At 40.5% G+C, this 11,803-nt stretch overlaps 2 protein-coding genes across 7 annotated transcripts; one reads left to right on the top strand and one right to left on the bottom strand.

Annotated features, from left to right (window-relative positions):
• The first annotated feature begins 3,455 nt into the window (after window positions 1–3,455).
• Window positions 3,456–6,146, top strand: c3h12orf43 (chromosome 3 C12orf43 homolog). 4 transcript variants are annotated; one of them, XM_062384327.1, is made up of 6 exons: window positions 3,457–3,613; window positions 3,929–3,956; window positions 4,892–4,990; window positions 5,078–5,145; window positions 5,246–5,333; window positions 5,442–6,146. In XM_062384327.1, exons 1-6 carry the CDS (start codon window positions 3,493–3,495, stop codon window positions 5,800–5,802), a joined length of 765 nt encoding a protein of 254 aa, XP_062240311.1. In that variant the 5' UTR covers window positions 3,457–3,492; the 3' UTR covers window positions 5,803–6,146. The 4 variants fall into 4 exon arrangements, with proteins under 4 accessions (XP_062240294.1, XP_062240311.1, XP_062240288.1 ...); XM_062384318.1 differs by having other exon boundaries at window positions 3,458–3,613; window positions 5,078–5,151; XM_062384310.1 differs by having other exon boundaries at window positions 3,456–3,613; window positions 4,892–5,145.
• On the bottom strand, window positions 5,899–11,650 carry hnf1a (HNF1 homeobox a). 3 transcript variants are annotated; one of them, XM_062384247.1, is made up of 10 exons: window positions 11,349–11,650; window positions 10,120–10,319; window positions 9,784–9,961; window positions 8,568–8,767; window positions 8,272–8,414; window positions 8,034–8,175; window positions 7,758–7,943; window positions 7,564–7,679; window positions 7,402–7,486; window positions 5,899–6,455 (listed from the first exon to the last, which is right to left on the bottom strand). In XM_062384247.1, the coding sequence occupies exons 1-10, from the start codon at window positions 11,645–11,647 to the stop codon at window positions 6,322–6,324; spliced, it is 1,683 nt and encodes a 560-aa protein (XP_062240231.1). In that variant the 5' UTR covers window positions 11,648–11,650; the 3' UTR covers window positions 5,899–6,321. The 3 variants fall into 3 exon arrangements, with proteins under 3 accessions (XP_062240231.1, XP_062240241.1, XP_062240247.1); XM_062384257.1 differs by lacking the exon at window positions 5,899–6,455 and adding an exon at window positions 6,791–7,076; XM_062384263.1 differs by lacking the exon at window positions 5,899–6,455 and adding an exon at window positions 6,791–7,073.
• Window positions 11,651–11,803: the final 153 nt, after the last annotated feature.

The raw sequence follows: 11,803 nt of genomic DNA, 5'->3' as shown, positions 1-11,803 counted from the left end.
CAGAGACACCATGAACAGGAATCCACTTGAAATAGCTTATAACCTCTCGAGGAATTTGTTTAATAAGCTTCCAAATATGGTTACATTATGAATCCATTGGGCCACTTTCACAGATTTGCCCTTTAATTTTCTCAGAAATTCTGCAGTAAAAGTACACAAAAATATATGTCAGCATAGTCAGAGACACCATGAACAGGAATCCACTTAAAGTAGCTTATAACCTCTCAAGGAATATTTTTAATAAGCTTCCAAATATGGCAACATTATGAATCCATTGGGCCACTTTCACAGATTTGCCCTTTAATTTTCTCAGTAATTCTGCAGTAAAAGTACACAAAACTATATGTCAGCATAGTCAGAGACAGCATGAACAGGAATCCACTTGAAATAGCTTATAACCTCTCAATGAATATTTTTAATAAGCTTCCAAATATGGTCACATTAGGAATGCATTGGGCCACTTTCACAGATTTGCCCTTTGATTTTCTCAGTAATTCTGCAGTAAAAGTACACAAAAATATATGTCAGCATAGTCAGAGACACCATGAACAGGAATCGACTTGAAATAGCTTATAACCTCTCGATGAATTTGTTTAATAAGCTTCCAAATATGGCAACATTATGAATCCATTGGGCCACTTTCACAGATTTGCCCTTTAATTTTCTCAGTAATTCTGCAGTAAAAGTACACAAAAATATATGTCTGCATAGTCAGAGACACCATGAACAGGAATCCACTTAAAGTAGCTTATAACCTCTCAAGGAATATTTTTAATTAGCATCCAAATATGGCAACATTATGAATCCATTGGGCCACTTTCACAGATTTGCCCTTTAATTTTCTCAGTAATTCTGCAGTAAAAGTACACAAAAATATATATCAGCATAGTCAGAGACACCATGAACAGGAATCCACTTAAAGTAGCTTATAACCTCTCAAGGAATATTTTTAATTAGCATCCAAATATGGCAACATTATGAATCCATTGGGCCACTTTCACAGATTTGCCCTTTAATTTTCTCAGTAATTCTGCAGTAAAAGTACACAAAAATATATGTCAGCATAGTCAGAGACACCATGAACAGGAATCCACTTAAAGTAGCTTATAACCTCTCAAGGAATATTTTTAATAAGCTTCCAAATATGGCAACATTATGAATCCATTGGGCCACTTTCACAGATTTGCCCTTTAATTTTCTCAGTAATTCTGCAGTAAAAGTACACAAAACTATATGTCAGCATAGTCAGAGACAGCATGAACAGGAATCCACTTGAAATAGCTTATAACCTCTCAATGAATATTTTTAATAAGCTTCCAAATATGGTCACATTAGGAATGCATTGGGCCACTTTCACAGATTTGCCCTTTGATTTTCTCAGTAATTCTGCAGTAAAAGTACACAAAAATATATGTCAGCATAGTCAGAGACACCATGAACAGGAATCGACTTGAAATAGCTTATAACCTCTCGATGAATTTGTTTAATAAGCTTCCAAATATGGCAACATTATGAATCCATTGGGCCACTTTCACAGATTTGCCCTTTAATTTTCTCAGTAATTCTGCAGTAAAAGTACACAAAAATATATATCAGCATAGTCAGAGACACCATGAACAGGAATCCACTTAAAGTAGCTTATAACCTCTCAAGGAATATTTTTAATTAGCATCCAAATATGGCAACATTATGAATCCATTGGGCCACTTTCACAGATTTGCCCTTTAATTTTCTCAGTAATTCTGCAGTAAAAGTACACAAAAATATATATCAGCATAGTCAGAGACACCATGAACAGGAATCCACTTAAAGTAGCTTATAACCTCTCAAGGAATATTTTTAATCAGCATCCAAATATAGTTACATTATGTTCACATTGTTGATTTTTTATAGACTTGCCCTTTAATTTGCAGTAAAAATACATGATAAGTTACATGAGCAGATACGCCATGAAGGTTTGAAAAATAAAAAAAATAAAAATAAAGTTGTATTTGTAGTAATTTTAGGCCGTTTCAGCCAACCAAGCTATTTTACCGTAAAGCCACAAGTAGACGCGCAAAAAAAAATCCGGTGGCGGCTGGCTTCTCAGATGACGGCTCACTTTACTGCAGTGAGGAGGAAACAGAAACTCCAGCTCGGTACAAACCACCTGCAGCTTCTGCTGTGATCATGAAGCCGCTGATCTCTGAGCAGATGTGACCAGAGAAGCTCTGTGTTTTCACTGTTTCCACTGTTCCAGAGTCACTAACTGCCTGCTTCACGGTGAAGAGCTCAATCTCAGTCACTGCCCGTGTCTCTGAGCGAGTGTGTGGCGGAGCGCAGGGGCTGTGTGTGTGTAGCTCAGTTGACCAATCCTGCTCGAGACTGAGGTTAGGCCCGCCTTTCTCATTAGCATAAGGACACTGAAATGTGGAAATAAATAAATGTGGAAATAAATAAAAGTTGCAATAAAAGTGGAAATAAATAAATAAATGTGGAAATAAGTTTAAGACATTGATTTATTTAATTCTGCATTTATTTCCATATTTATTTATTTATTTCCACATTTATTCCAACTTTTATTTTTCGATTTCAGTGTCCTTATGCTAATGAGAAAGGCGGGCCTAACCTCAGTCTCCAGCAGGATTGGTCAACTGAGCTACACACACACAGCCCCTGCGCTCTGCCACACACTCGCTCAGAGACACGGGCAGTGACTGAGATTGAGCTCTTCACCGTGAAGCAGGCAGTTAGTGACTCTGTGGAACAGTGGAAACAGTGGAAACACAGAGTTTCTCTGGTCACATCTGCTCAGAGATCAGCGGCTTCATGATCACAGCAGAAGCTGCAGGTGGTTTGTACCGAGCTGGAGTTTCTGTTTCCTCCTCCTCCTCTCGGCTCGCTCCTTGTGCTCAGTACAACACGAGACGTGACGCTCACAGTCAGGACTACTGACAGCTAAATCATCCCAATAAAAAATAACCTTAACTAACCCTCTGAACTTGAACTAGTTCATTTTAAGTGTGAACTGGCTCAACGTCCCAAACAGCTACTGGACACCAGCATTGAAAGGCAGAAGTAGTAGGGCTGGATCATTACACTCCTGTGACCAATCCTGCATGAGACTGCGGCTAGGCCCGCCTTTCTCATTAGCATAAGGACACTGCAAATGCAAAGGAAATGTATCAGGGAAAAAATAAATGTTAAAATATATTTAAGACATTTCTTTTGACATTTCTTTTGGTATTAACATATTTATTTATTTATTTCTGTATTTATTTATTTATTTCCATTTTTATTTATTCATTTATTTATTTATTTCTGTATTTATTTATACATTTATTTATTTATTTATTTTTACTTATGTCATGTATGGTCCTCCATACAAACGAAGCCGGGCGACGAATATAAACACACGAGAAATGAGCCTATCGCTGTCTTCGACGAGTGGACCACATTTCCCAGAATCCTCGGCTCAAAACAGAAGACAACCGCAGCACATGCGTCCTGAACATGGCGGCTTCGGTTAAAAAGATGGTCGGCGTGTCAGACGAGTCCAGCAGCAGCAGCGACGACGAGGCGCTGAGAAGGTGTCAGGAGGCCGTGTGGGAGACACGAGCTGTGCCGGAGAAAGGTGAACGTTGTGTTTGTTTGTTTGTTTTTTTGTTTGTTTGTTTGTTTGTTTGTTTGTTTGCGTGAGAGAGGATGTCACAAGCCCCTGTCGCGATGGTGAAGTTCAGCCACAGTCCCACTGCTCCTTGTACAGATGTGTTAGCTAAGTACTTTGAGTTGAGGTAATGATACATGACAAACATAAAGATACACATTGTCTTTCTCTAACCGCAACTGGACGTCTCGTCTACCTGAACAGTTTACTACTATCTCACAGTACTAGTATATCATTATTTACAGTTAATTGTTGATTACTTGTTTTTCTGTGTATTTTCAGAGGACAACAATGTGAAGCAGTCTAAACGGTATGTCTGTTTCCTGTAACCACTCAAGCAATAGCCAGTCTACCTAAAACAGTACTGTAACAGTTGTAAAGTTATAATAAACCTTATTTATTGTGCACTTTTCAAAGTGTTCAAACACATAAGAACAGAATATATATGCAGTGCAATTTAAATATCTTAACAATTTCATTATTGACAAATAAAGCAATGAAACACAAATTATATGATTGAAAGTAATATAATAATTAAATAGGGTAAAAAAAAAGAATTCTTAGTTGGCTGGCCCGATCTGTAGGTTTGATGTAGATGCATCTAATGTAGGTTCTGTGTCACCATACAGTAAGTGGCCTTCTTAATTAGCATCCTATAGCAAGGATTCCATAAGCTTTACAGACATGGTTACATGTATCTATCATTGCAGTGTTATAAATCTGAATAGGAATCATATGCTGTGTCAGGGAACTTGAGAATTATGCATATTTTAATATCTTTAACATTGTGTAATGGAAACATAAATGCTTTTGATTAGGATGTTGTATGTTTAGCGCTAGCAGTCACCATCTTGTCTCTGGCCTGAACAGTCTAAAAAAAATAACCATCTTTTAAGACTTCTAATAGTAAGGACTTGTTATCTGTTCCCTCCCGTATGGTATAATACTGAGATGTTTCCTTTATACTTCCAAGTTTTTTACGCTGGATCGTCTGTCAACAGATGATCTATGTACATAGATCTATAACAACAGATCTATGTAGTTATAAATTCATATATTCATTCCAGTCAGGACAGCTGAGGCTCCATGTGTAAATCATTTTTATTCACCACTTTGAACACAGGTTAGAAATTCAACCACCTTTCATCAAACATCGTTGAATCAGACGCAATGAAATGTCATGGGGAAATGGCTGAACTAATATTAAGTGGGAGTAGTTTTTAATGTTGTCTTGCTGTGCAACAGTATTGTCGTCGCTGAACATGAACACGATGGCAACGAGCTCCAGGTCAGCCAAGGGTTCCGAACGCACGTTGCAAAAAAGTTGGGACATCTACTTGACAGGTACATTTTCTCAAAAGTTTCACATAAATGTGAGTTCAGGTTGCAACAGCTTTCTCACCTCATTTGTTCTATGTATGTTTTTTTAAGTCATATTTCAGAAACGCAAACCAAGTCTTCATCTTGTGTGGAATCAGCAAATTGCGATGATGCTGATGGTGAAGGTTACGTTTCTCTTGCTTTTCAACCTTTACTGCTTTTATGAGTTTTATGCAGTCTTCTTTTAAAGCAGGGCTAATGAGGATTATTTTTTTTCAGGATTTCGTTTGTTTTCTACATCCATCCCAGGACAGACAGTGGAGGAGCCTCCAGCTCTGGTGAGGCGTCGGCCAGCTCCTAGCTCAAGGTTCTTACTCACTATAATTTTTATTTTATTTGTATTTTCATCAAAAATGTTGATATATATTTTTTTGTACCTGTAAATACATCATGATGATTTTTCTGTCCTTCATAGTGACAGCGACAGTGAGATGGAAGCAAGGTTGAGAGAGGCAGCTGTGTCGCTCAAAGATCTCTTGCCCTCTTTGACACTGCCCTCGACACGTTCACCTCCCTCAACGGAGCCTCCCTGCTCAGGAATAATAAAGAAAAAGAAGATAGTTGCAGAGGGAGAAGAGGGCCATGTTGTGAAGAAAAAGAAAAAGAGGAAACAGGATCAGGAGGAAAGTGCACAGGTTGACACTGCAAGTTCTCAAGTAAATGCTAAAAGCAACAATGAGCATGGGAACTCAGAACAGGAACACAAACAAGTCAAAGTTAAAAGGAAGAGGAAAAAGAAGAGAGAAGGAAACGGAATGGAAGAAACTTCTAACTGAATTTCTAATGCATAACCTTTAAATGTTCGAGGAAGTTTGTCTGTCTGTGTTCCATTCTGCCATATTCTGTCACAAGCATGCAATAATTGGATGAGATATAATTCAAAATATTTTAATATTATTGCCATGGTTATACTGGAAATTACCACAATTTGTCATGAAAGAGACTCATTGAAGTGTGAAAACACATTTGAAGGCAGAGATAAAAAGAAATAATAAAAATGTGGGTAAAGTGTGGATTACAAATTGTCCATTACTGAATAATACAAAAAAGTTGGATAAAAATACATTTTGCTGTTGATTTTTCAGTTGATTGTCTCTTGTATTAAATCTTCTCTAATGTGGATCCTTGTTCCTTTTACAGTCGAGTCAGAGAGTCTTTGAAACATCAAAGCTGAATCGTCCTCCTCAGCCCCCGGCTCCAGGTTTCTCTGGAGACGTACCCCAGAGGTAGCTGCTCATCACAAAACTCTATCAGTCCAACTCATAGTGAGGAGGCCCTGCATTACCTGAGCACTGCTACTGTGCTGTGGAGACCATTTGTGTAGGGATGTAGGAGCTGATATCTGTTGGTGAAGGTGAGAGGAGATGAGACTGGTGACTGTCTGTCGTCTGAGACGCAGGGTACAGCTCCAGGCTCTGGGAAGATGCAGCTGACGAAACATTGAAAACTAGGTTTATTTGGACGGCAAAGCTTTTGGCAAAATGAGTTTTAAATGTTTCCTTCCAGTGCCTCATAGAAGAAAAGAGCACTAAAAGCTGTGTGGACATTAATGTAGGACATAACAGCGGTTTTCTACTAATAGGTAAAACCAAATATTGTCAACCTGGGCAGAGAATTAAGTCAGTCTTTGTTTTCTTGATGAGTAAGTTGAGAAAATCTATACTACTCATTCATTGGTGGAGCCTGGGGATATTCTCTGTAAGACTCGAAACGGGGAGACAACTATCCTGACCCTTACTGAAGATTTAAAAGAAAACCACCAACTACAAAAATTGTTTTTAATTTTTACACACACTGACATTTTAAAACCATGTTATTCCCTGATTATTTCTAGTAGGTCACATTTGAAGAAGGGGCTTTACTTAATTACATTTGTGGGATCTTGAACACGGGGATTGTCACTTCTTTCAACACCTAGTGTTTACCAAGTTTGGATGTGCAAGCTTTTTTGTAGTTTCAGATTATTTCTTGAGCAGAAGTTGTTATTCCTTGGATTGTTGCTGTCATCCTGAGGTTGTCAGACAGCTAAAGAAGCCAAGCAACCCATCTGCTGCCATCCGAGTCATATTAGATGAGCAGAAACGAGAGTGATATTAATTCTTTCATCTAATTTAGGAGATGAAAACAAATGTTTTCCCCAAATGTTTAAAATCTTAGGTGTTAACACATTATTGCAGAACATCAAAAATTCTCGAATTCATATCTATTGTAATTTTATCCATTAAAAAAATACATCAATGATAAATGTAGTGTGGGAATGGTCAACAATTCACACTAGGTAGGATGGCTTGTTAATATTTACGTAATTAGTAGTCAATCCATCATGTATCAGGATGGAGATGTCGGGGAATACACCCTTATTTACAGGTGCGTACCTGGCACAGGTGTGTGAGGCTGCAGGTGCAGAGACTCTTCCTGTAAATTCGGGTCCGTCTGTTCCTCAGGATCCTCGGTTAGAATCTAAGCAAAAGATGAATGAATGAAAACGTGTGAAAATCATTTAATACTAAATATTGCTATGAACCCTTTCTTCTTACCGGCCTGACAGTGGAGAGGCTGGTCAGATTCCCCAGGCTGCTGCCGTCAGTGATGACCATGGTTTGTGACAGCAGACTGGACGTGTGGTACTGTGGTGAATCGGACTTGCTGTACACTGAAACGTTGTACAGATTAATAACTCTGCACTCACCTAGCATGTTTAACTCATCTCATTGCATTGCTGTAGCCTTACTGTGACAGGGCAGCTGTGTCATGGTGGCCATGAACGGACTGGCACACATATGGCTCTGAAGGTGTGATATTGGCAGCTGTGAAGAGGCTTGAAGCTGCTGCTGGAATGAGATTGGCTGAAGCGTTGTGAAACCACCCCCCACATTGTTTATGATGGGTACGGCCTGCGGCTGCGTGGAGGCTAAACCTGTGAATCAAGATGTGAAAACATGGTTTTGAGATTTTTTTCTTTATTTACTTACGTGGGACAGAAATGAGACTTGAGAGCAAATGTTACCAATGAGGAGTGAGGACTCCCCCAGGCTCATGACGCTGGGCAGTGAGGCCATGATGAGGCTCTGGGAAGAAGCAGAGGAGGAAGACAGACTGTGGAGGGAGGTCAGAGTGCTTACTGGCGGCAGTGGGCCACTGCTGGACACCTAAGACAAGAGGACAACTTGATGGTCATGGCAGCAGCACACAGGTACTATACACCATAAACTAATGTGGACAGGAACCATTTCACATTCTCTCACAGGCTTGTGGTTATGCGTCTCGAGGAGTGTGTGGCTGGGCTCCAGTTGGACAGGGCTGACCAGTAGACGGCCCACTCTCTCTCCTCCGCTACCCCTGGCTGAGCTCATAGTGTCACACAGGATTTGCTGGCTGTATTTCACACCTGGAATACAAATGGAGTCAGTCCCTAAGAAGACGGCATCCAGAGATCTGGCCATGGGAAGTCTAACTTTGTGTAACAGAACCCTCATAATCCTGAATTTCACTTTGTCCTTTTAACCTGTTTGTGCTTGTCTGAAGCGTGTCAGGGTATTACCATGGTCCGGGCTTGAAAGGTTGAGGTTAGAGGATGAGGCAGATTGGTTGGTGAAAGGCGTGTCGAGGGCCAGTTTGTGACGGAAGGCCTCCTCTTTTCTGCGGTTTGCAAACCAGTTGTACACCCGAACTTCAGTAACCAGGTTGGAGCCCAATCCAGCAAGCTGAGAGGGGGAGACTCCTCTCTGGATACACTCTGCCCTGAGACAAGGGGGACATACAGACTGAGACTTTAGCTCATTCTGTATGAGATTTTTTTTACAAACCACCATGAGTATGACCTACGGTTGCTTAACATACAGTAGGTGTCTGCATTTGCACCATACAAACCTACCAGGAACACAAACGTTTTTTGTACATTTTTGTCTTCAGATTTGAGGTAAAAATAACTAAATTAACTAAACTAAGCTAGTCCAGACAATAAGTTTTAGTACTTTGAAATAATAATGACTCCAGCCGGTCTCCACATATGTAACAGGCTTAGCCATTTTGAATCATATAATTGTTCATTCATAGTTATGATAGTTGAAAGTCTAATGTTGAAATTAGCTACGTATGTAGCTGAACACATCAACAAAAATCACGACATCTAAAACATTGATTAGAAGAAACAGTTTGTAGCATAATGGAGAGGTCTGTCAATGTTATTATTTATACATAAGAAAATGTCAGATTGAGATGAATTTGAGTATTGACAGTAATGGTAGAATATATGAGTAGGTATATCTAGCAATCTTATTGTCATTATAGTCCATGATACGTGGCCACCACTATCACGAGTCACCACCACTACCAACCACTGTTTTGTAAATGTTACAGATGACAACAACCTATTTTTCAATCACCTTTTTTTTTTTTTTTTTGGCATTAACACCTTTTCTTTCTCCTAAAGTCACATCAGCTTTCGATTTCTGTATTTGTTTCATTTGCTGGAGCTCTCCTGGCTGATTTGAAGTGGGTGGGTCTCCATTTAGAAGAGGTGACGTTACATATACCAAACCTTTCATAGACAGTGTATGGTACCAAGTGGATTTTAGCAGCATTTCTTCAGAAAAGATATAATGCCATTTGTTTTTTTCCACTGCAAACTCTTTTCCCCCCATAACTTAAACCTTTGCTGATTTAGTCATGAGTATTTATTGTGATCTAGAAATGCAAGCTGCATGAGATCAGATACCAGGGGCATTAGGGCTAGTGTTGTCTTCACTATATATCACCTGTTACACTCCTCCACCAACCCCTCTCTCTCCTCCTTGCTGGGGTTCTTCTGTCGTTCGTAGGCATGGAAAAGGATCTGCAGGGATGCCGGACCCCACTTGAATCTGTTCCTCCGTCCTTTCTTCACCTCCTCTTGCTCATCCAACGATGCAATGCCATGTTTGGCATTGGTAAATTCTGGAAGAAAAATGGCACTGTGTTTTTCTTTTGGCCTCAGTCTCCTAGAGGACTGATATTTGATGAGTGTGTGAAAATATGTGCGTGTGTGAAATGTGATCAGTGGGTGAAAGCAGAAACTTGTGTCTCTGCAGCTCCACATCTGCTTCAGTACTCACGCTGGCTGATCTCGCCCTGCTTCTTGACGTACCAGCTGTACAGAGACGCTCTCTTCTGGTTCTTCATTGGCGTGCCCTTGTTGAGGTGCTGGGAGAGGTGGGACTGGTTGAGCCCTGTGGACTCCACCACCTCTCTCTGAGGGAGATTGTGCTGCTGCATGTAGCTTTTCACAATTTTTGCAACATGCCAGGGGTCCTCCCTATTAGAGAAAGATATTTTTTGAGTGCATTTGCCTCCTATATCCTCCTAGAATTAAAATTATTTGAATGAAGCATATCCTTAAAGATTTCCCCCAATATTTTCCTGGTTGTTTGTAACAATGAAATCCCTTCTAGGAAAGTGCTTAGCAGGTACAGCTTTTCTTTTTTACATTTGACACAAAGTGTGGCCACTGAGACGGAAGTATAGGGAGGCTTATTGACAGAGAGAGATAAGGGAAAGCACACAAGGGGCAAAGTCCAGACCTTTTAGATCACTGGAGAGGAAAAACATGTAAAAGGTTTATAAAGCCTCATTTGAAGCTTTCTAACTGTCGAGTCAGGAGCGGTGAAAATACACAAAACAGCCAAATTCCCAAATTTTACTGATTTAAATTCATCTCAGTTATATATTTTAGGTATTTGAGAAGCAAAATAACATTTTATTACTTTGTGAAAGATTAACATCTCTTATCCAATCCGTACATTCCAAATATTACAAATCAGGTCTTGTAATGTAGAAATATCACTAGTGCGTTGTGTAAACATGAACTCTCCTGACCAGCCCTCCTCCATTAATCTTCACCTATGCATGTAACTTATTTATTAAGAAATGTCCGGAGAATAATGATGGGGGTGGGTAATTAGTAACCAGCATAGGAGGAACCCTCTTTAAATTCGCCTCAGAAGCCAGATTGCAGAGAGCGAGAGAGAGAGGGACAGAGAAGCAGGAGAAGGAGGGAGGAATTGGTAAAGAGAGAGAAGAGATTTAGAAGAAAAAAGAGGGGTTGACAGGTAAACTTGTTGATTCCACTCTCACATGCTTCGTTGCAATGGTGCAGGAAATGAAAGAAACAGAGGGGGTATACTTAAACAAGGGTGATGGTGAGCTGAGGCATTTTCAAATGTAACTAATCAGTTCCTATTGGGAGGCACAGACAAATTGCTGTGTGAGAACAGCAGTAGGTGAGAGATTATGGCAATTTGGCTGTTGTCATGGAGCTACCAGAGAAGTGCTGGGATCTACTTACTGCAGGAGCTGGTCGACTTCAACCCTCAGTTTGGCCGCCTCCTCTGGGGAAAGCTTCTCCAGCTCTCGGAATATAGGCGGTGGGAAATCCATTTCTCCTTCCTCTGAGCTCTCGCCGTCCCCCCTCTCTCCCTTTTCAGCACCAGCACTTGTCCTGTCCTGCTCCAGTTCCCCCAGGGCTTGGACCAGGACGTCCCGGGACAGTCCAGATTCCAGCAGGGCCCAGATCATCTGCTCCTGAAGAGAGGTCAGACGGCTCGGCCTCGGCATGGCTGCCCTGGCCGTCTCCTCTCCCTCCATTAGTCTGATGCCTTACCTCGCTACTGCTTCGCAAACAAACACTGCTGTCATGTGCACTACCACGCTCAAAGGACGGCCGGCCAGCCAGCGTTGGGTCTCATTATAGCCGTAGTCCCACTTCAGCTCCACAGAATTTCAACTTTCATTTTCCTCGTT

This window comes from Platichthys flesus, chromosome 3 (assembly GCF_949316205.1).
Source record: "Platichthys flesus chromosome 3, fPlaFle2.1, whole genome shotgun sequence".
In the NCBI taxonomy this organism is placed as follows: domain Eukaryota; kingdom Metazoa; phylum Chordata; class Actinopteri; order Pleuronectiformes; family Pleuronectidae; genus Platichthys; species Platichthys flesus.
This window is presented reverse-complemented; position numbering and strand designations above follow the sequence as displayed.